The 23,819-nt window shown below is 49.5% G+C and overlaps 2 protein-coding genes across 9 annotated transcripts in view; one reads left to right on the forward strand and one right to left on the reverse strand.

Moving 5' to 3' along the window:
• The window catches only part of LOC121344865 (USP6 N-terminal-like protein), an 84,465-nt gene extending 63,137 nt beyond the window's left edge, over nt 1–21,328 (forward strand). For 4 of the 7 annotated variants that reach the window (XM_041421168.1, XM_041421167.1, XM_041421170.1 and 1 more), the window contains 8 exons: nt 1,834–1,943; nt 2,525–2,573; nt 3,615–3,735; nt 4,588–4,682; nt 6,190–6,255; nt 7,650–7,749; nt 8,964–9,116; nt 9,307–21,328. In XM_041421168.1, the coding sequence (XP_041277102.1) occupies nt 1,834–1,943; nt 2,525–2,573; nt 3,615–3,735; nt 4,588–4,682; nt 6,190–6,255; nt 7,650–7,749; nt 8,964–9,116; nt 9,307–10,601 (1,989 nt within the window). In that variant the 3' untranslated portion in view covers nt 10,602–21,328. The remainder of the gene's footprint in view (nt 1–1,833; nt 1,944–2,524; nt 2,574–3,614; nt 3,736–4,587; nt 4,683–6,189; nt 6,256–7,649; nt 7,750–8,963; nt 9,117–9,306) is intronic. The other 3 variants (XR_005953889.1, XR_005953890.1, XR_005953891.1) reach the window with 3 other exon arrangements.
• The window catches only part of HRAS (HRas proto-oncogene, GTPase), a 40,171-nt gene continuing 37,641 nt past the window's right edge, over nt 21,290–23,819 (reverse strand). For both annotated transcript variants that reach the window (XM_041421172.1, XM_041421173.1), the window contains 2 exons: nt 23,682–23,806; nt 21,290–21,592 (listed from right to left, as the gene is read on the reverse strand). In XM_041421172.1, coding sequence (XP_041277106.1) covers nt 23,687–23,806 — 120 coding nt within the window. In that variant the 3' untranslated portion in view covers nt 21,290–21,592; nt 23,682–23,686. The remainder of the gene's footprint in view (nt 21,593–23,681; nt 23,807–23,819) is intronic.

Below are 23,819 nucleotides of genomic sequence, written 5' to 3' on the forward strand. Positions count from 1 at the left end.
CTTCCAGCTTTCCAGCCTCTGCTCTGCCACCAGCTTGCAGGACTCACAGCGCTAATGAGCTCAACAGAGCATCTGTGGAGCCCTCAGGTTATTTACATTAGGGAAAAAAGGAGAATAACCCATCCTGTGTTTCTTTTTTAATGTCTGCACAATTAGTAAAGCCTCCTGGGTGCATGGAGTTGACAAAGTCCTGTGTGACCTACCTGCTCTTCTTGTGCAATGATCTAAAAATACCCAAAGTAGGGTATTTACTTTGGGAAATTTCTGTGTTGTTCTGGCAGGGAAAACAAGAGGGCCTTTAGCAGGAAAATTTGAACTGAAGTGACCCAGTGCACATGAATAGTCATATTCTCTCAGGTAGTCTGTCTGCTTTATAGAGGGCAAGGAGCCATAGGATACAGAGACCACACTATTTACAGCAGGGAAATTATGTTGTTCATTGGATCTTCATTCCATCACCACTTTTATCCTCACTTGTCCTGTGTAGGCAATAATTCAAAACAGCCCCTTTACTATTGCTCCTCCATACAGCTGCTTTCAAGGGTGGAGTTAATATTCCCAAGATGCTGTGATCATCCAAAGTGTTGGCTGTGCTGGACTCATGTGGGTGCTAATGACCTTCTGATGTTCCCCAGAGCTGATGTGGCCACCTTGGGAGGCCAACAGCAGCCTGGAGGCACCTGGTATCAGGCTGATAAGCATTCACAGGATGGCAGCTGCTGGAGCAGATGATAAGTATCTGTGCAGATGTTCTATTTTCTCTCTCCTCTGTGAGCCTGACCCTGGGCTCAAGGCAAATTGGGCTTGCTGCTCATCTCTGCTGCCTCCAACCTGCTGGTGAATCTCAGTGTGCCTGAAGACAGTCACAAAATGTATTTTCCTGCAGTTAACCCTGGAGACATTAAAGGAGGAGGGCATGGTCACTGGTGTAATCTAAAGGCTGTGAGATGAGATGCTTAGCTACCACATAGTTGTTCTTGCCTGCAGTACAGAGCTGAAGAGTGGGCTGCAGATGGGACCACAGTGAGATTTGTCCATGGAGCGTCTTCATCTTGGGGCTCTGAGGGCACAACTGGTTGAGGTGGTCTTAAACTTTCATTTGAATTTCCATTTTTTTTTGCAGTGGACTTCAGTCCTTTTTCTGTGTGATGCTGCCTTAAATGATTAGGCAGCCTGGGGGGAACATGGGGATTCTTGGCTTTGAGTTTAGGTCCTGTTCTGGACTCTGCCAGTTTCTTAAAATTTGTACCAGTCTGAGGCAATATTCCAGGACTGCTTTTCTGGTGGAAACTCCTTAAACTGAAGATGACTCTCTTCTTCAGGGAAAGTAGTAGTTGGAGATCACAGTCCGTCATAACAGTTGAGACTTTATTATGATTGAGCCTCTGAAAAGCTGAGAGTGCTGCATACATCTGTGTATTCATTCCTTTAAGGATCAACAGAGCTCTTAATGCTTTATGACAGCCAGCCAGGCAAAGAAATCAAAATAAATGAGAGTAGAATTGAATTGTAGAGGTTTTAGATTCTGAAAACTCAGTATCTGCATTGGAAGATGGGCAAAGGCTGGGTTGGCAGCTGCTGCTGTCTTAGCATGTGAGTGTGGGGTCATCCTCTTCTCCCTGGTCCAGCAGCACAGACAAGGAGTCAGGGTCTCACCTCCAGGCTGCAGTTCATTGCTCACTGCAGAACATCAATGTCCCCTGCTCTGGATAGCTCTGTAGCTCTCAAGCTGCCACTCCTGCTGCAGGAATCCTGCCTTCTCCCTCTGTGGAGAGAGATACAGGCTGAGATGGTGTCTGATTCCTGCCTCTTGTCTGTCCCTCTCCCTTCCAGCAAATGAAAGAACAAGCAAAAAGTTTTTCATCGGAAATCAAGCAGATAGATTTGGATGTTAACCGCACCTTCCGAAACCACATCATGTTTCGGGATCGCTACGGAGTGAAGTGAGTATGGAAAGCTTCTGTGGCTTATATGGGCAGTCCTGCCAGTGCATTTGTGAGGAATGAGCTGGATCAGCAGCCAGCCAGTACCCTGGCTCAGAGCCAAGCCATCTTTGCCTTCTCCTCAAACCATCACCACACAGTGTGACCCGCAGATGCTGAACTGCTGATTACTTTTCAGCGAGGTCCACACTGGAGCTGGCTCAGCCCCAGTTCTTGAGCCCAGCAACAGCCTGTTGCAGTGCCTTGTCTCCCAGGGCTCACAGTTGCAGAAGGCTTGGTTTGGGATGGCTGGGATGATGGGGTGGGCCCATCAGGATCTGGGAGGGATGGGGTCTTCACAACAGATTGGGTTGGAGAGGTTTGACAAAGTGAATTTGTCACCGGAGAAAGTCACACCTGGCTGCCCTACCCAGTCTCCAAGGAACAAGCATTCTGGTTCTGTGAGTCCTGCTCCTTGCAAAAGCATTAAGTACCAGCTGGTTGGGTGTTTTCAGAATCTGCTCTCTGTGTATATGCACTGGTGTGCTCATGAAGCTGGAGACCTCGTGCTCAGGTGTTTTAATATCCTTCTTTCTCCCCAGGCAACAGGCACTCTTCCACGTCCTGTCAGCATACTCAGTTTATAACACTGTAAGTAGTAAGTCCAGTTAACATGAAGAGCACTATGCTTTATATATTTTTATATATATGTAAAAATTTAAAGAAAAGCTTTATATGTGTGTGTATTTGTGTAGACATACATATTTTCATTGTATATATAGGTAATAAACACGCACTTATTTAGCCAGTGGTAATTCCAATTTTAAGTCCTAATAGTGGGTTGTACAGAGAGCTGCAAGACTCTCGGGCAGCACAGGAATCTTTCCACAGTTGTTTCATTCCCTTGTTCGTTTTGTCACCTGGTAAATGACATCTGAGAGATTTAGAGTGTCAGCAAAGAACAAGGGATTGCCCTTTGGCTTTTCAGCAACACTAGTTTTCTGGCAGTCTGTCAGGTTTCTGACTTCTTGTCTTACACCAAATGGTATCCTTGTTGAAAGCACTTATTTACTACAGCAACCAGTAATTTTTAGCTGAAGGATACAGGCAGAATGAGCTGAAATTAGCAGCTGAACCTACTGTCTCCACCTCCAGCAGGGGACAGTAAGAAGATGCTCAGGGGGTTAGTTAAGGAGCCTCTCTCATGCCAGATAAATGTTTACCAGATTTATTTACTGTTTAATTACTTCAGTGCTCATATGGCTGAAGGAGTGCAAACACATGCTGTTTGTCATCCCAAAGATAGCTTGGCCATAAGGAAAACATTTTTTACAATGGTGAGGCATGGAAATAATTGCTCAGAGAAGTTGTGGATGCCCTGTCCTGGAATGTTCAAAATCTGTTTGGATGGGGCTTTGAGCAGCCTGGTCTGGTGGAAGCTGTCCCTGAGGAGGGTTGGAAGACATAATCTTCAAAGGTCCTTTTACAACCCAAACTATTCCATGAGTCAGTGACATGGTAGATGCTGTAAACATACGGGAGCTGTGAATTTGGACATAAACGGTAAAAATTTTGAAATGTGCAATACAACAGGGACAGACCTTGGAAGAGGAGAGGGAAGTACAGGAAGCTTAAGCATTATGGTAGGCTCTGCCAGCATGGCAGCACGTGTGCTCCTCTTGACTATTGCAGGAAGTGAGCTACTGCCAAGGGATGAGCCAGATTGCAGCCATCCTCCTGATGTACTTGAATGAAGAGGATGCGTTCTGGGCGCTGGCACAGCTGCTCACCAACCAGCGCCACGCCATGCACGGTAAGGCTGGGCTGGGGCAGGGGGTGTCTGCCAAAGGAAGGGAAGATTGTTCAGGTTGGTCAGTAGAGCTTTATTTCTCCTCACGTATTTGTTTAATTAAAGTGGGTGAGGCTTAACTACTTGCGCAGCCTGACTGGGGAGCTGAACTTCACTCTTGGGAGGCAGACAAGCTCTTATCAAAAAAAACGAATTTTATCCACCTGAGCTTTAGAGCTCAGTAATTAACACTTTCACAGAAGCATTGTCCTGCCTCCAGGGTTCCTTGCCCTTGGCAATCAATTAACTCAAGGTTATGAGTTTATAAGAATTCTCACAGAAGTACATCCAAGAGTATCCACACTAAATGTAGATGTAATTCCGCTAAATGTGTGATGTATTATTTTACTTCAAACATATTAAACATCCTTTCATCTTACTTGTGGTTAGCAGTAATCTATGCACAGAGGGTTATTTAATGGGCAGAGAGCTAAACCTTATGGCTTTGGTAACTTTAGACAGTCTTAAATATACGTTACAGGGCACTGAACAAGCTTATGGTGTTCAAACATCTTCAGCTTTTCTCTGAACCTTGCTACACACTGAGGTATATTCGGAGAGCTCTTGGCCAAGCCAAGCTGCAGGCAGGCAGTGGGAGCTGGGTGAGAAGGCCCAGCTGGGCTTCGTCTGAGGGTCCTGTTACCCACATGGGGTGAGGGGTGACCTCTAGAAAGGAAGGTGAAAAGGAGGTAGCTGGGCACCCTGTTGTTCAGCCAACTTCAACAGGCGATGCAAGAGATGAGTTTATAAATAATCAGTCTATCCCTGTCACTGCTGCAGAGCTTACCTGATTTTTATTTCTCTTTTCTTGTTAAGGTTTTTTCATTCCTGGGTTCCCGAAGCTGCAGAGGTTTCAAGCCCACCATGAGCAAATTTTAAACAAACTGTTCCCCAAACTGAAGAAGCACATGGTATCGCTTTACTGTCAGTCTTCCTATAATAATGCCACATTTTAATGATAAAGCAGTTCATATAGTGTTCTGCCAAACAGGTGCACAGCTAATGTATTTCTAACCATATAGGACTGCTTCAGCTGCAGAGGCAGGCATTTATTAAATGGGTTGCCCAAATCTTGCTGAGGTGAATGGTAATCATTTGCTTGCTGATCATCATTAGTGGAGGGACTGCTAAAATGTAAAGGCTTCCCAGGAGAGCCAGGAAAGCTTGCAGAGCCTGCAGCAGGAGAAGCAGCAGTGAGGCTGGGCTGCATGCTTACACCAGCTGCAAGGTCCAAAGGCTGATGCTGGTCTGTCTGGAGTCTTATTTCAGTAATTATTAGCTCTAAGTGCTTTGCTGTTGTTTTAAGTCAGGAGGCAGGCTGGGTGTTTTGTTGCTTCGACATGTCCAGTTGCTTTTTTCTCTAGCAAATGGTACAGGCCCATTTGGTGGCTGCAGGAGCATCTGCAGGGCACACCAACTCCAGTCTTATGTCCAGGCCACTGTTTTGCAGCACCTGCTCTCTCCCTTTTTTTCTCTTGCCTTGCACCCCTTTGCATTTGGTGTAGACAGCTGGTGTTCAATGGCCAGACTCCTAAAGTTTTCTTATGCTCCCAAGAAGCTTGGTAGCCCCCATCTTGAGCAAAAGGTGTTTGTATTATCATCATCTGCAACAGCTCTTGCTTCATGCTGCAAAAATGGCTGTAAAAGTAAAACAGAGCCATGTTAGGTTTTCACTTAATTATAGTCATGGGCAGGGGACGGGGTGGGAATAACTCAGAAAGCTGCTCATTCCTCCTGCTCCTGAAGGCTCTCTGCACAGCACCAGCCAGAAGCAAAGGCCAGAGCTGGCCATTCATCCCATGGGCTTCTTTCTCTTCCTATCTCCACTGCTTTGCAGCAGAGTTCATGTCAGCTCTGCACACATCCCAGCAGTGGGCACCAGATGGAGAAGTGTTAGACCGAGGTGGTGATGGTGAGGTTTTTAAGAGTTTTCCTTAGCCTGTCAGGTTGTCCTGCTCCTGCAGCAGCCATGCCATGTAAATGAGGTGGTCCTTCCAAAGCTGCCTTGGCTGTGCTCTGAGAGGCTCACATGGGAATTGCTATGGAAACAAAAATGGTAGTCTACAAGGATTAAGTTGTTTGAGTTCCTGGAAAGTTTTTTATAAATCCCTAGAGTAGGTATTTGGCCAGAAAAGCTTCTCCCAGAAATTCCTTTCCAATACTATGGCTGAAGTCTGGCCACATCGAGGACCAGGTTCAGTGGGTGTCTTGGGCCAAGGGCCAAAGCAGGGCTTCAACACCGGTGTGTAAAGCAGGGGCTTTCTTGGGAGATGGGAGATGAACCACAGCCATATCCTGCACCCAGATCCCAGAATAAGTAAACCAACCAACCAGCCTCCCCCAAAGCCTTATGAGCTGCTTGAACCTCCAGTAACCAGCCTGGTGAAATGCCTGTCTCTCTTTGCTGTCTTCCCCCAGGACAAGGAGCAGATGACCACTGGGATTTACACAACTAAGTGGTTCCTGCAGTGTTTCATTGACCGGGTGAGGATGCTCTGGGGGTTTTTTGCTGCTCTCCTGTTTGCATGCATGGTTAAGCTGCCTGTGTTTTTTTGTAAATATCATACTTTGAAGAAGATATTAATATTTTATAAGGTGTGATATTATGCACACTCTCATAAAGCAAAAAAAATTTAATAAGGGAGACGGTAAAAATAACTGCATGTCATTGATGACAAGCCAATTCTTGCTGCCTTATCACAAGCAGTCGCAGGGAGATGGCTCAGCATCAGCAGTATAAACTCCAGAATCAGGAGAGATCTTTCTCTTGCCCACTGGCACTGCTGCAAAGGCAATTAACCTCACTTTGGCTCTGGAGACAACATAGAAAGAAAAAGAGCTGGGGGCACAAACCTCAACAAATAGCAGTGCAGCAGCTGCAGGCAAAGGAGCCGATTGGGACTGGAAAGGTGGAAGTGAGAGAAAATTACCCTGATTTGTCCAGAGCTAATTTGCTAGTTCTGAGCCAAGACTACTTTATTTTTAGGGTCAGCATTGTGCTTACTGGACTTGAATGCAATGTACAGACTTGCTAATATTTAGGACATCTGTGTGCTCCAGTCTCAATTTTCTGCTGCCCTGTCTTCTATAAAACAGTGGATGGCCCCTTCCCCTCGAGAGGGAACTCACTCCTTTTGCCACTAAAAACTGTATAAAATGCACAATCCCTTTAACTGCAGTAGTGTGTGGTAAAAGAGTTGCAATGGTCAGTTGTGCCAAACTCTGGAGAGTCAGTGCAGTATCCTAAATTTGAACCTAAACATCTCAGTAGGATTAATATTAATTTCTATGTTGGTGAGATGCCTCAATCTTTGGTGGGAGGTGTGGGCTGCTCCCTCACTTTGGGCATCAGTTCAATCCTGTTTGTCAGATTGGGTCTGGGTGCAAATGAAAACCTTTTGCAGAGGTGTTTTTAGCAGACAGAAATAAGCCTGTATATAAGAAAAACTCCTCTTTGGACACCAAATGAATGATTTTTTTTAATGCCTAGTGATGCATCATTGGGCTTTCAGACCTATGCCATAAATAGCCCTCCTAGGAAACCTGGATGGATACAGAAGCTGGTTGTTGTGCTCACAAGGCTGAAAGATTATGGTACTCTCTCCAGGGTAGGGGAATCCCATGCTAGCATGCTTGTGAGGGAAGTTTCTCTTTTTTCTGCATTCATGGGCGGGTTTAAAAGATTTCCCGAGCCACCCAAGTTCATTAGCTTCAAGGCAAAGATTGCCATAGATTATAAAAGACATGTTTGTGTTTTACATTAATTCCTGACTTGCAAAGCCTAGCCCTGTTGTGTGATTTGGTGCAAGGTGATGCAGTGATGGCAGCAGCCTCTGTTGCATCATCCCATTTGTGATTTGTCTGTGTGTTTGAAACAGACCCCATTCACGCTGACCTTGCGGCTGTGGGATATCTACATCCTGGAAGGGGAGCGAGTGCTGACAGCCATGGCTTACACCATCCTCAAACTGCACAAAAGTAAGGTCCCACGTGACTGCATCCCCTTTGGCTCTGGTGGCACTGTGCTGGGCCACCCTTGTGCTGCTGACCTAAAAAGCCTTGCTGGCCACTTACAGCCTCTTGGTGCCCTGCGCTGGCCACAAAAGGCACAGTCCAGGGGAGGAAATGAGGTGCCACAAGGATTGACTTGCTGTGCTCAGCACACAAAAACCACACCTGAAATGCTCCCAGCTGCCTCTTCCTATGTACCTTGCCCCACAAATTGCTTTTAGGGGCAATACAAACAGCAGCCCATCTGTCTGCAGAACTTTATGTGGTGGCTCAATTGAAAAGTCTGTAGAGGGACAAGTAAATCCAGTAATACACTTCTAAAATGATCCAAACCTGGTTGTCTTGCATAACACTAAGGCAGTGATGTTTCTACCTCAAGATCTTTGTAACTTTGAATCCCTTCACTCCCATAAATTGATAGCCTTGTTGTGTCACTCAAATTTTGGCCTTCATCTGGGGCAGGAGTGTGTGCTGAGAACCTTTGGGCAGCAGAATTTATGGGACTGCATGTGTTGGCTTCTGCAAACAGCCACCCTGTTCTTCCCTCAGTTAAATGAAGAACGGGCTATCCATAAATAAATCTTGAAGTATCCTATTTGTCTGCAGAAAATGGGAAACTGGCAGGCAGGGAGATGTTTCAGTTTGGCTGCAAAATCTCGCCTCCCTGAGGAATGTGTAGTGCGGGTTGACATCCCTTCCTGCAACCCATTTCTGCCTTATCCCATCCCTGTCTGCAACCTTTGTAAGGGCCAGCACCTCTTCCTGCATCCCTGCCTGCTGGTGCAGGTTGGCATCCGTGGCTGGTGGTGGCAGCTGCCGGCAGTGGCTGTTCAGCCTGACGCTTAGGGCCTGTCTCATGGAGCTTTTCCTCCTCCTAGAGGCATTGGTGAGAACTTCCAGAAATGGCCTAAACCCGGCATCCTCATTAGCACAGCTCCCAGCCCTGGCATTGTCCTGCCACTGAGAAGCTACTGCTCAGGTGGCTTGGATATATACGTGTATTGATGACCCTGAGCAATAGTGAGAAGATGGGAGAGAGGCAAAAGCGTCCAGGCTTTCCCACTGTGGAGTGGGAACAGCAACAGAATCCCAGATAAAACCAAAGTGTGGTGTAACCCACGCTTGTACTAGCCTGAAATTTATCTGTGCCACTGCTTTTACTCCTTTCTCCCATCCCCCAGAGCGCTTGCTGAAGATGGCACTGGAAGATTTACGTGAATTTCTGCAGGAGAAAATTGCTGCTTCCCTGCAGTACGAGGACGATGCTGTCATCGAGCAGCTGCAGGTGTCAATGACTGAACTGCGCAAGATGAAGTTTGACCTGCCCCCACCAGGTGGGTAGAGGGCAAGGTGGGCAGCCCAGCAGGGACCAGAGCATCCCGCTGGTGTGGCTGGGAGCCAGGGTAGCCCAGAGGGGCTGGCACCCGTTGTGTGGAAGCATCTGTCTTCCTTACATTCAGGGCATGCAAACACAAACTGATGCACAGTTTGGGTTTTATTTTGTTTTCTCTGCTTCCAATGCAGCAAAGCCTGAGGAGTTTCCAAGGAAACCCCTGGGCCTGGAGCTCTCCCTCAACCCAGTAGCCATAAAGGAAAACACAGCGGCCAATGGCCAGAATGGCCAGGTGGGTGAGCACACCCCAGACAGGGAGCCTCATCGCCACAGAGTTCCTGGCACACCAGGAGGAGTGACAGTGGTGGAAGCGAGGATTCTCACCTTCCAGGGTAGTGAAGCAGTTGAAGCAACAAACGTGCCCGTTTCGGGTGGGCGGCCACCAGATGAGGAGGGTCAGGTGGAGCCCATCATGGACGGGCAGCCATCATCTCTTCTGAAGGCAAGCGAGACGCAGGCCCAGCAACACCTCCTGCCCACAGTCCTGCCTCCAGAGGAGCCTCTTCTTGCTCCTGGCTGTGCCGCGGTGGACCATGGTGTCTCCCTCCATGCCCCAGCTGAGCACAGCTCCTTAGACTCCTCTCTCCAAAACAGGCCGGCTCCTCCCGACTCCAGCACCGCTGAGCTTTCCTCTACGGACCAGGCAGTGTGGCAGCCAAATCCCGCTGCCCTGCCAGCAGGAGAACAGGCATCTTCCGTGAGCAGAGACACAGTGCTCGAAGCAGCCCCCCATCCTCTGCCAGCCGGCTGCCAGCAGCTCTCCTGCACTTCACAGAGCGATGGCTCCCCCGAGGGCGAGCGCGGGGAGGAGGCGGCCGATGACAGGCACTGCAGGGCGGTGCTGCCGGACAAAATGGGCCTGAAGCGCTCGGCATCCAAAGCTGCATCCACAGGAGAGCTCCTCAGCCTGCAGCACAATGGGCCGGGCAGTGCCACCAGCAGCACGTGCTGGCCCGAGGCCGTGGGCACGCTGCCCGCGCACAGGCAGGCGGGGGGCAGTGTGCCCACCTTGTCCAGCAGAGAGCCAGAGGCAGTGGGGCTGGGCGAGGGCTGCCCCGCCCAGCGGGCACCCTCCCCTCTGGTGGAAGGGAACAGCCCCTATGTCATTATCAAAACCACCACTCCCCTCCACCTGGCCCATGCGACAGAGCAGGACTTCTTGAACAGAAAGCAGGTGGCGTTGCCTCTGTCAGAGACTGGACATCCTCTGCCTACCACCTCCATGCCACCACCTCTTATGGCGGACTCAGAGGAGGTAGAGGTCCAGAAAAGCCTCCAGAAGCCATTAAATGCACTGAAAGCCCCACGACCCCCACTGAGCCCCAAACCAAAATTACCGTCACAGGTTGCCAAATCCCGCTCAGAGAACAGTTTCCTTTCAGGCTCTCCTTCCCTGGCAAAGCTGCCCAAATCGGTGACGTTCTAGTGGGGATGGGGAAGGGGAAGTTAAGGGAGAAGAAGTGGGTTCTGGAGAAGCACCCTTGTCCCATTTACAGGATCCCCTTCTGTCAGCAGGGCTGTCAGGGTGACAGCACAGCACCATCGCACATCAAGCTGTGCTTTGGTACGAGCGCCCAGCGAGGAGACGAAGCAGTGCCCACCAGCACTAGGAGACACCAGCAGATTGGATTTGCGTGTTTCCTATGGACAAATTGAAAAATGCTTTCATTTTTTGTTCCTCAAAGCTCCCCAAGTCTCATCACTTGGGGGAAGAGGCAGGGCTGGTGAGTTTGTTGCGTGTTTTCTCCTGCTCCTGTCTGCTGTGGGAACCCACGACCAAGCAAGCAGGCACATGGTGTCAGAATCCGAAACGCTTTCTTTACAACGCCCCATCGGCACAGCTACAGCATTGCTTTCAAAGGCCTTTGTAGCAATAGATCTTTATTTCATTTCCCAGACCTGCAGTTGTAGGCAGCAGAATTCCAGGCAGTGCCATGGCTTCCTGGCAGGACACAGGCAGCCCGCTGCCCCCTCTATGCAATTCCACAAAGCAGTGCATCTGGCTCCTGCTGCCATGGTGGATGGTGTTTAGGAGGACAAATTTAACAGCTGCTGAGTCCCTTGGACATCTCCTTGGTCACCCCGGTGTGGGGCTGCCAGCAGAGTGGTTCTTTCCCAGGTTCTCAGGGTGACAAGGACAGTGATGAAGGTGGAGCCTGGTCTCGGGCTGAGTGCCCTTTCTGCTGGCCTTTCCTTCCCAGGGGCCAGCACAGCGAGCAGGCTCGCTGCCTTTCTGTTCCCCAAACAGGAAAAGGGGCTGCTGGTTCAGAAAACCTGCCTGCACTACCAAGCTGCTGGACATGTGATGGCATCTAATCACAGTGCCCCAGATAAGTCCACTTTTGCTTTGAGTAAGTTAAGTGTCAGAGTGGAAAGGGAATGGGAACTGGGGAAGGGGGAGCACATTGCCCAGAACCTGATCTCAGCCCTTCTGGTTGAGCCCACAGAGAATTAACGACAGGAAGGAAACTTGGACATGATGGGTGCCCACATGCCCACTTGCCCTTCATGCACCAAGTCGTAGAAGTCTGTCCATCTCCTCCCCATCCCAAGGTGCAGCTGCTGCACAGCCCAGGCCATTGGCTGGAGATGTGCAGGAATCTGGGGAAACACCCCATATAAAGAGCTGGTCCAAAATTCTGGTTCCAGCATCTACTTCACCCTTAGAGCTTAAGGGACTTTATCAGGAAGGCAGATCAGTGAAAAAGCAGGAACTAGGCCTGGTATGCTGAATTTGACTTTGCTGTCCAGAAGGGGTAGCTGCAAGTGCCATCTTAGGTCGGACTGTAAGTGGGATTCCCATTCCTTCAACAGAGATCCTGGGCAAAAGCTCCTTTAAGTTCTAAGGAGACTTTGAAAACTAATTTTTTAATCTCACAGGCTGCTTCAGTTGCATAACCTGATCTAAAGCCTACCTGAAAGCCCAGCAGAAAGCTTCCACTAAATTACTTTGTGGGTTCTAGGAGCTGGACTTGATGATCCTGGTGGATCCCTTCCAGCTCAGCATATTCTATGGTTCTACAATTTATCAGGGTTTATTTTGCCTTGTGTACATGTGGTGGTTTGTGTTTGCAGCAGGGAGTGTCAAAGGGAGCACTGGATTTTTGTTTAGATGTAACCAGCCAGACCACAGCACCCTCAGCTTTCATTGGAACCCCAGCTCTGTCCCAGGCCCCATCTTCCACTGAGCCTCCAACCTTGCCCATCCTCTCCCTCTGCAGAGCAGGGATAACCCTATTAGCTACCTCGCAGGGGTGTTGTGAGGAGTCAAGCATTGCTGTTTGAGGAAAAGTGCTCTTTGAATGTTCAGTATTTGTGTTTTAAGACACCACAGGTCCTTTCTAGGACAATGGTATGTGAATTGTTTTTTAATTTAGAGTATGTTTTTCCATAACTGTGCATAGTTAAACGTTATTTGTGTGTTAAAATACCTGAGCAGTATTTCAGGACAGATATCCATTGCCTTTTGCTAGCAGCCCACTGGCCACAGGAGCTCACTGGGAAGCAACAAGAAGCATCTGAGAGCTGTTGGTCACATCTTGACTTGGCTTCTGTAGCTTGGGGCTCTGTCCTCTCCTTGAAGCCCACCTAGGACTCCTTCTAATGCATCTGAGCATCACGCTTGCAAGACCTGAGACCTCTTTCTCCTTGTTTTAACCCATTTTCCCTCATTTCAGGCACACAGCCTTTGCACATCATGTTGCTTGTGCACCCAGACTCCTCACACAGTATGTCTGGGATGTTTTGCAGTATTAACATTTAAAAAGGAGGTTTGCTCTAACTTTGGAGAGCTGTCAAATGCACAGTACTCACTGCATGGCATTTGGTGCATGATGTTCAACATGAATTTTGATGGGGAAGGGGTGGGAGTTGTCTTTCTCTGCAAGCCCTAATGGGAATGAGTAGCAAGGTCCTCAGAGATCTTCAGGCCTGGGGTAACCACCAGCAACGTGCATTGCTGTCCTTGGTGTGATGCTGGAACATATCAATGCATGACCCCCAAGGAGATGCCAGCTCCTGTCTCTTCCTCCACCTCTTGCTGCAGACAAAGCTGCAGCCATGGTGGGTCTGTGGCAGCAAGGCCTGGCCCAGCCTCAGCTCTTTTGCTGGGAATAGGAAGGGAAGGAGAAGGATGAGGGTGGCAGCTCAGCAGGACAAATTACCTAACCAAGCCACTTGCAGCCCTGCCCAGCCCCCTGCAACAGTCTCGACCCCTCAGCAAAAACCACGGGAAAGCAGCTCCCCCCATCGTTGCCCTTGCAGCCCTGACACAATGCTGGCCTTGCTGCCTTCCATGTAGCGGTAAAGACCAACACTGTGGGTTTGGGTTTTTTAGGTTTAGTTTGTTTTTCTTTGCGTTGTTTGTTTGTGATAGAGCACTTTGAGTGGCTGCAGCACTGGCAGACAGCAGGAGCCACGAGATCCAGCTCCAGCAGGGGCCAGAGGCTGCGGTTAGGGTTTCTTGGCCATGCACTTTGAGAGCCTGGCTACCGTCTGCTTTCTTTTTTATTTGCTATTCTTGTTTACAGCGTGGAACGCTTCTTCCATGACTCTTTCTAATGTATTATAATTATTACTTTTAAGAAAAAAAACATTTTTATGTCTGCTTTTTTGTTTGTTCAGTTTGGTTTTCTTAAAGGAAGGGGTTTTTTGAAAAAAAAGTCAATCATTCTTTTTTATGCTGATCCAAACTGTCCAGACTGTTTGATGCTGTGTTTTACATGGTTGTAGTAATAATGGTTAAAGAAGTTTAGCATAAATTCAGACTCCACAAGATTTCTTACAGGAACAGAAGCTGCACCAAGACTCGTTGCCTTCTCCTGATGACTTTTAGCTTGGTTCAGTGTGTATGCTTCAGCTGCAACAGGTCCATCCTGCTCCATCTCTGCTTTCCTCCCTGATTTTCTATTGTAATTAAATCCAGGCATCCCTGGCAGCAGTGGAAAGCAAAATGCTCTTTTCTACTTACCACTGTCCTCTCCCAGCTGAGCAAAGGGCAGCATCCCTTCTGACACACAGCTGCTGATCAGCAGCACTGCTGAAGCTTGTTTTTGGCCAAGATTTTGTGTTTGGAGTTTGTTTTTCTGCTTGTAGGCAGTGTAGGGAGGGTTGGATGGGAGGGGGAGCGGGTGGACACAGCTCCTCACACAGCAGGTGGGTGGGTGGGTGCGACTCACACTCGTGAGTCAGGGCTGAGCTGAGTCACGTTTACAGCAGCCACTGGGAGTGTAAGGTGGTGCTGCTGACAGCTGAAGATGCATTTTAAAAAGCTGTGCGTGAGCAGTACCTCTGACACACCCCAGATTTCATAGCCAGGACTTCCTGGGCTTTGGTGACAATGGTACTGCTGCCTTTGAGGTGTTAAATGTGAGCAGTGTGAGCAGTGTTCTGGCTCCCCTGAGAGAAAGCTGCCACTTAGTGTTAAGCAACATGTTTATGGTAAACGCAGGGCATCTGTCTCTGCCACAGTAGCACAGAGGGCAAAAAGACTGACAGCAGATGAAGGGGTCAGAAGTAGCTAAAGGGCACCCTAGGATTTAAGAGCAGTGCCTGAAATTGGCATCCCCATGTGTCTATCACCCACTGCTGTAGGCTGGTTTTCCTGTTTCTGTTACTGCCCTGCCACACCTAAGAGGTCAAACAGGGACAAAAATTGTTCTCCAGTGCCCTTAAATTAGCTCATTTATATTAACAGGTTAAAATCTGGCTTGAAACATCACAGAAAAACAAAAAGAAAGCCCCAGCACCACTGAACACTACAGTTTACTGTCACAGAAGCAGCCTGAGGATGCAGCTCTTCGCACATCTCCTGTGCCATTTCACACTGGATGCCACCACAGGGATGCAGCACTGTGACCAAGGGTGAGATCCTCAGGCTGGAGAGAAGCAAACCTCATCCCTCCTGTGTTCCAGGTGCTCACAAGCAGCCTCATTGCACATGCTGCTTTGTGTCACTTCCCAGCCACCAGCTCCCGTGAACCTGTTGGCTCTCAGGCAGTGCTAGGTGGGACCAGGTTTGAACATCTGCCACGTTTACTTATGTGACAGGCAGTGCAGGGTTCAGAAATGACATTTATCCAACTGCTAAAACAGCATCCCCATCAAGGAGAGAGCAGAAGTGTCCAGAAGGGCAGCTTCCCCAAGGGAAGGTGAGTTGTGCTAGGTTTGAGAGTTGTGTTCCTCCATTAAACAGCCTTGGTTCACTTGGTTGTTGAAAAAAAATGGAGGAAGATTGCTCTTTGGTATCCTTGATCTCCAGGCTCCCTGCATTTGCCTGGTTGTGGCCTTGTGGCTGTGGTACTCTCACCCTGTTCCTGCAGGGACGGGGGTCAGGCATGGCTCCACCACTTCCTCTTACAGCATCCCTCCAGCTAGTCCAGGAGCCACAGAGGTACCCAGCCTTGAACTGGTGCTTGATGGGGCTCTCAGGTATGGTTTTGGGGTGCCAAGCACCCACTGCAGAGAGTCTTCTCATGGGGAGACCACCCCTGGGACTTGCCCACAGGTAAGCCTAAGCCCTTCCCTCTCTTACCAGGCAGTGTAAGACCTCAGGGTGAACAAAAGCCATGCCTGGTGTCCAGCCTGGACTGAAGGTCTGGCCTCCAGCTGCTGCCAGGAGCACCAGGTCATGGCATGCTCCTTGCAGCAGGGAGGTGCTCGTGTCCCTGAGGGGATGGGAGGGTAGACAGCTCCTGTGTAATTCCTTGCCCCCTCCTGTGCCCTCCAGGGCCTGACTGCTGCTTGCAGAGGACAAAGCTTAGGACAATCCCAAAGCCCAAGGTTACAGATACCCACTTGATGGACATCATTGGGACCAGCAGCAAATGAGTGTCACAGATGCTCTGGAGGCTGCTGCTTAAATCCTAGAGGTCTTATCAGCCAGGGACTGGTCCTCCCACTGCCTCTTCCTCTGCACTTGGTATTTGCCAGTATTAACATCCCCCTTTTCCTGGTGGAGCCATTTCTGTCATCACAGCAGCTCTCCAGCTCCCAGGGCTGGTCTCCAAGGCAGAACTGCAAACTCCCCAAGCTGTACTCAGCTTTGGTGCCCTGGCAGCCCCCTGTGGCTCCTGTCCTTCCTGGCTCAGGAACAGCCAAACCAGCAGTCCCAGCAAGAGACCAGGTCTGTCCTCACTGCACACTGGCTCTCAGCCAAGCCCCGGCTGTGCTCATCACCATTCCTGCCCACCTCCCACGACATGGAAAGCTCATCAACGGCTGCATGCCTCCACAAGGCTTCAGCCACTTGGCACTGAATAATTGATGCTAAGTGGAGCCTGGAGCAGACAAGCTGAGGGAGGGAGCAAGGCTTTGTGCTGCTTTAGGCTCTGCTCCCAGGATATAGCAGGGGGAGAGAGATGGGTGTGCTGTGTCTGGCAGCTTTGTGCCCCAGCCAGTTTCGCAGAGGTAGTTGGAGTTTGGCTGGACCTAGGAGTGTTCTTCCTCTTTGCCTTGCTGTGCTGCTCACGTGCTGCTGTGTCCTACTGCCATCGTGGTGCTGCTGTGCTGTTATCCATTACCTGCTGCTGTGGCACCTGTGGGATTTGCATGCTGCTGTCATGCTGCTCTCGTGCTCATTGTGTGCTGCAGAGGGGCCATGGCCTCAGTGGATGGGACTTGGGAAGCAGATCAAGGGCACCCCCCCCTTGCTAGGGCTGGTACCATGGCTCTCCTAAGCTACACACCCTGTACTTAACCCATAGCAAGAGCAAAGTGGTTGCACATGGGGCCAAGCCCATCTGCCTCTTCCCCTTCCCACCAGCTGCTGGTGGCCAGGATGGTGGCTGTCACACCATCCTCTCAGCAATGTCACCCCCTTCCTGCAGTACATCTCCAAGTATAAAGCAGTGTATGGAGAAAATAACAGCCTGGCAGTTTAAAGAGGCAGGTCTGACCACTTCCCAAACCATCTCCCAAGTCCTACTGCCTCAACGGCTGAGGAGGCCCACAGGGCATACACCAGCATCCTCTTCTCCTAGAAGGATGTGGACACCAGGAGATGACCAAACCACAGCTGAAACATCTCACCAGGAGATGCAGCAGGTGGACCCATCCCACGGGCATCCTTACTCACTGGCAGCAGTTACAAAAGAGCCCAAGAGGGGATGGAGAAGGCTTAGAAGGCACACATGAAGACATGAGTCCAAGGAATTGGGAGTCACTAAAGCCTGGCTATTCTTCCACATAGCAAAACAGGTTCCTCCTAAGACACAGAGAAAAGTAAACTAAGAAATTTCCAATTTTGTCCAAAACTGGTATGAGCTCCCTTAGAGGTACCTGTGGCTACATGGGATGCAATATCACAAGCCCCCCCTTCCAACCCTCCCATTAAGAGCCTGGGCCACTCTGGTGCCCTGGAGGCTGCTCAGCCTGGCCTCACATCAGAGCCCTGCTCCTGGAACATCTAAGCCTACAGATTTAGATAACCTCAGGCTTGGGGAAGCTGTTTCTTGAGTGGCTTTGCTTACCTTTATGGTGAAGGCAAGGAGTGATACAGAAGTACTGCTTAGGCTGGAAAAGTGTGCAGCAGTGGCTGTAGTCCAGAAGGGAAACGTGGTCTGCTCCTCTACCCAACCACAACTGCAGGTGAGGACGATGAGGCCAGCATTTAGCCAAAGCTGCTCTGTAATACTCAGCCTTTCATTCAGCTGCCCCCACCACCACCTCACATCTCAGGTCTCACCCCAGCATTGAGTCATTGCTGCCAGCTCCTGCACAATCCAGGTCTTTGCCAAAGCCCTCGGCAAGCACTGTGCACTCACCTGCTTTGGAGTCACCCTCTCTGCTGGCTTAGGAGAACGCTCCTGTGGAAGCCCTCACAGACCAAAAGGCATTAGATCTGTTCCAGCACTTGATCAGCATCTTTAAGGACTTGTAAGCAATTCTGGCAGTTGACTCAGCTGTGATGTCTCTGGAGCCCCAAGCCCTCTGTAACAGGGTGTGGGGCACTTGAATGATGTGAGAGAAGAACATGTGTTATACGCCTGTCCTGAGACATCTGGACCTGACCAGACTAGAACAGACCTCATCAGCTCTTCTGTAATTTAAGTACAGGTTCAAAGGTGGCACTCCTCCATCATGGGATATGCAGTCTCAACATAATCAGAAGGAGGCTGACTGAAGCCTTCTCAGAGCTGGTTTTCACACTGGCTGGAGATCCACAGCACAGCACAAGTTTAGTTCAGCTTTGCCATGGCCAGCTGAAGACATCGCAACTGCCAGAGATGAGCTGATGTACTCAAATATAGCAAAAAGCTCACCTGTGTGGACTCTTTTCCAGCTTCAGCTGTGCAACAGGAATAATCAAAATACATTCTGCTCGCCTGAGCTGTGCCTCTGAAGCAGAACTGAGGTACACAACAGACTTCTTATCATAAGGGAAACAACTGCAGTGTCTGAAAACTTCATCTTCCATTCCAGGTACTTCTAGAACAAAAGTGCCTTGAATAACTGGAGAAAATCAACTCCAAACCCCTCAATTTCTCCAAACCTACATTCACTCCAGTGAAACTGTAATCCTGGTATTACTTTCAGACTCGAGAAGTTCAGCTAGCACATCAGAACACATCGTGAGCTCATGTACCGACCTCCTGCCTGTCAGGGGCCAGCAAGATGACGTGCTGTCCCCAGATAATCAGCACCAAGGTAGCAAGTGAAAAAGCCAAGTCAAGAGTAACAGCTCCACCTGAGAGAAGTGATACAATCTGTTTTTTGCCAACAGCAAAGATCAGACCAGATCACAGCTGAGGCATCTTGATCTGTCGTGATTTTTCTCCTGGAACAAAGATGCAGTATGACAATTAATACATGATTTTTGGAGACAATCTGTGGTGTCAAGCTTTTCGCACCTCCTTTTGCTCCTAACCTACCTCCAACTTTTAGCATGGACTTGAACAATGACCTGAGTTTGGATTTCTTTTGACCCAGTTACAGCAAAAAACTAACCAGCTCCTGTGATGGTCTGTCACTGACCAGGACTGTCTCACAAGCTTGAAAATCTTCCCCTGAGTGCAGAAACCTCTCTGAAAAGGAGATGCTATTACTTCAGCTTCCTACTCCTCGACAAACTTCTAAGTAGCTGGTAATCCGGCCAGTGCTGTTCTAGCATATTCTCACAAAGATGTGCCAGTTTCTTGGAACTGCAGCTATTACCTGCCCTGTGAAGACACCTTGGCCCTGGCACTCCTTGGAGCTCCTCAGCTTCCTTGACCGTAGCTCCCAGTACTTGGCATTTGTCTCCCAGCCAGAAATGAGAGGAGACTCTCAGTGGTTAGAGCCACCCAGTCCTTGAGAGAGCCCCAGAGTGTTACTTCTCCTCTGAAGACCTCCAGATAGATCTATCCCATCCTTCACCAAGGGCCTGAGGAAGGAAGGGGTAAGTCCTACTGCAGATGAAGAGCACCACATTCCTACTGCAGTAACACTATCAAGCAAGGGCCCCCATGTCATCTTCTAGAAGGACACAGTACTGCTGTCCTGTGGCCAGTTGTGCACAAGATGCCAACTTTAGGAACAATCCCCATACTTCCAGTCTTCACACCTGAAACAACTCAGAGTGGGAGGTTTTCTGGGAGTCTCTGGTTCAGTCCCACCATGTAACACTAGGTTCAGCATCTTCAGCAGTCCTTCAGCACAGGGACAGACACTGCTGTAAACAGCACACGCAGCTAAAGGCAGGGCACTCTCCCCTCAGGTAACTTCTCCCACTCCAGGAGCTGGTATCAGCCCTTCTGCGGGAACAGGGTGCCAGGCAGCTGCAGCCAGGGTGGGGGTTGTGCCCTACAGCAGTTCAGAGCAGGCATTTACAGAAAGCAAGCCAATAGCACAAGTCCTCTCTTGCCCTGGCCAAAAGCAAAGACAGTACCCCCAAGGAGCATGGGAGTTGAATTCTGTTGCTTTAATTCTGCTGCTGCCTGGCGTTATGGAGGATGGGGTGTGGTATGGGAGGTTGCTTGCAAGGATGCTGGGAAACCCTGGGTGGGCTGTGGCTTTGTGCTGGGGGTGACCAGGGTTTCTTTACTGGTTTTGCCATGTGAGGCATGTGACTCACACACCACCCTCGCTGCTCCCAACCCAGACCAACCTTGGCTGCCAAACCCAGCACCTCTTCAGGCCTGGGCTAGCCCATGCAGAACAGCTCCCTGCCACACTCAGCTGGATCACCTTCCCCCTTTGATGCTTCTAATTCTGGATGCCAGGTAAATTAGCCTGTGCAATAGCTTGGAAGAGGGAAAGACAAGTGCCAAGCTACCCACTGCACTGAATGCAATGCCTTGTCTTGGGGCTGCAAGTAAAAGGCACGTAGGTCAGACCTCAGGCAAAAACCCCAAAGGAGCAGAGCTGAGCAGACAGGGTTCCCAAGAGATTAGCCCTAATCCAAAACACTCTTACCCACTTGAAACCCAGGGACTGGAAGCCTGAATCCTTTAGTCTTAGTTGCTGAGCAGCCAGCCAGCTTCTGCAGCGCAGGAGAGCCCTTCTCGACATGCTCTCCAGTCAGGAAGCTGTGCACAGGGCAGACCAGGATTTGCTTACCTGTACACACTGGAGCAGCCCAAGGTGTATGTGCTATACAGGTGTTAGCATAGCTAGGGCTGGAGGGGAACAAAAAGTCCCAATTCTGCCTCTAGAGCACAACACATGAGGGAAGTCTTGTGCCAGAAAGAGCTGACAGGAAAGGAATCAGGGAAGGAACAAACTGGTACCAGCTGAGGTGAAACCAGCTCTCCAGTCTCCTCGCTGATGCTTCTTCCCTTCCAGGCATTGTATCTGAGGCCATAAATTCCACAAGTACTAGGCTGAAAGCAAAGTACTCAAGGGGTGCCAAGAACAGGCTTGGACTGGTTGAACTCTTCCACCCTCCCAAAACTTGGGGCCAGCAGAGTTTCAGGTGGGCTGGAGAGGACATAACAAAGACTTGCTGGAAACACAGACAAGCTATCTTGCCGTGAGACCTTGTCTCTCCCACCCCAATCACTTCCATGATCTACAGCATGACCTTGGTCTGTGAAGAGAAAAATCTCAGCACTCTTTCCTTCCCGCCATCCCACCAGTGATCCTTCCAGAGCACCAGCAGCAGCAGCCTCTGGAAGGAGGACACAGCCATCAAGGTGATTTGTTGAGACGATCAAATAATAATTTACTGTGATTCAATCTGTGGCTTTGTACAGTTGCCGGGGTGGGAGGAGGCCAAAGGATGAGGGGATGGGGATAAAAAAAAAAAAATTGTTTGCTGCAGGCTTGGGTGAAGTGCGAGATAGTCCATGGAGGGCCACATGCTCCCCCTGTCCTCTTCCTCCTGCTCCTCTCCCCCCACCAATACTCCTCCTCTGAATCCTTTTTTTGCTTCTTCCTTTGCTTCACCTCTTTCCTTGCACACTGCACAGTGGGAACGTCGCCAAGACACGGTCCAGACAGCTGAAACAGAAGAGGACACTCATGAGCACCCATTCACCATCAGAGCAAGCAGGGCTGTTCCCATTTCCTCACATTTTGGGATGACCCTGTTAGTGCCCACAGAGCAAAGGCAAAAGGCTACACAGGTCTTAGAGGTCTGGGCCTGTCTCAGCAAAGTATCTGTACATCTGCTGAAGGGAACAAGTCTTGGAGTCAGTGCAGTGATGGGTGAGCTTTGGGCACCACACCAGACCTTCTGCCTCTTTCTGAACCTCCTTGTGGGAGGGGGCACTGTCTGGCAAAGATCTTTCCACCTCCTCCAGGGATGATGGGAACCACAATGTGAGTCCAGGGCAAATGCAGCCAAATTTTTTTGGCCACAACACCCACCCTTCTCCCAAAATCCCAGCATGTCTTTGGCTCACTTCTCCTTTTGTGCCTTGATGTTCCTCCCTCTCTGCTCTTGGGCACTACAGCTAGATTAAGCTGAGATGTCTGGTTTCCACTTTCTGCCTGAACAGAAAAAGACACAGGCAACATGCAAGGCATGTTCTCTTAACAGAGAGGAGTGTTTCCAAGTGACCCTTTCCCAGCCCTTCTTGCCCAAGCTGGTGCTGCCACCAGGCTGGGACAAGGATTGGGCTCCTGGCAGTCGGTGTAAGGGAGCAGCAGTGCCTGCCAAGCCCATGCCGTCAGCTGTTTTCAGTTTCCAGAGCAGGAAACAAGCCTTTGAGCTCATATCCCCATCCGGAGGAAATGCTCCTGAACATCTGGAGGACACAAACATCTGGAAAATCTCCCTTAGCAGTGATAAGTGTGCTGGGCACAGCATTCAGCTCGGCCCCCAGCCAACCTCACACGCCTCAGCTGGGAGCGGAGGGGTGGGGTTCTGGGGTGGGTGTTTGCTCATAGGAAGCAAATGTTGCCAGCACTGTTTTTTGGGGTTTTTTCCTTGGGAGTGGGGGGCAGGAGGAAGAGCTCTGCTATGCTCATGGCCTCTAGATCAAAAAGTGTCACAGAAAACCTACTGTTCATCTCCACCATCATGAGACCCTCTTAACACCATCTCTGTATACAGTGCACTTCTCTTTAGGACTCCACAGTTATTTAAAGGGGTAAAGAGCCAGTCCGGATGCTTGGGAGAATGCCCAAAAGACAATAAGGGCAATATTCTTGCACGCATTTGTCCCAGTCCCAGACATCCTTAGATATAGATCTCCTTTGTGGACTCATCCCTAGATACCCCTCTCTAACTTTCTGCCATGAAGGAGTTGGTTATACAGACAGATATTCCCAGGCCTTTCACTTAAAGCCAGCCAGCACATGCAGGGACAATAATAGGAACTCTCCCTGACTGCTATCCAGCAGTGTTTTAAATAAACTCATCATTTAAAAAAAAAAAAAAAAAAAGAGAAAAGAAAAAGAAAAACAGGCAAGTGAACATAAACAATCTGAAAAATACTGTTTCTGGCTCCAGCACACACAATTTATAAAAGCAAACAGCCCCCTTATGGCTAATTCTCAACATTGCATCAGTTCCAAATAGCCCAGGGGATTTATCTAATGGGGAAAACTCTTCTGAGGAACACGGGACTTTTCACAGCGAGACAGGTCTGCTCTAAAGCTTTAGGATGAGGCAATTTATGTGAGTGCATTAGGAGGCAATGCACCCAGCCAGCTCTTTATCTGAACCCTTCTAGAGCCAGTCTAGTGAGTATGCAGTGATCTGTACACCTTCAACACCAGTTTAACTCCTCTTTCAGAGCAGCAGCATGGGAAGAAGCTTTCCTGGGGAAAGCACAACAAAATATTATCTTTTAAAATATTCAGTTGTATAGAATTTTGTTGCACAAAATGAGGGGAAGAAATCAACAACCCCTTCCTGCCACACACTTCCTCAGGGAACTGGGAATTTTGACTTGCCTATGTTTTCACAGAAAAACGCTATATCAATCCGAAAGGTGTTTCATTAAACAATACCTGCTGCTGAAATTGATCCTGTTGCAGATGCACTAGCCTACTTGTTTGTAGGCTAGTGCATCTGCACTCACCTCCTGCCCTGCTTCCAACATTCCCCCACTGCACCTCATGTCCTGCTTCCACCACTTACCATAGTCACGATACCACACATTTACAGTTCATGCAGCCGGGGCCGCTCTCATCCGGGGGGTTCAGCTTGCGCAGCTTGTGCTGCCGGATCTCCCGCACCAAGGTGTAGAAGGCATCCTCAACGCCCTGGGGGAAAAGC

This window comes from Onychostruthus taczanowskii, unplaced genomic scaffold, assembly GCF_017590055.1.
Source record: "Onychostruthus taczanowskii isolate IOZ18803 unplaced genomic scaffold, ASM1759005v1 scaffold69, whole genome shotgun sequence".
Classification (NCBI taxonomy): Eukaryota; Metazoa; Chordata; class Aves; order Passeriformes; family Passeridae; genus Onychostruthus; species Onychostruthus taczanowskii.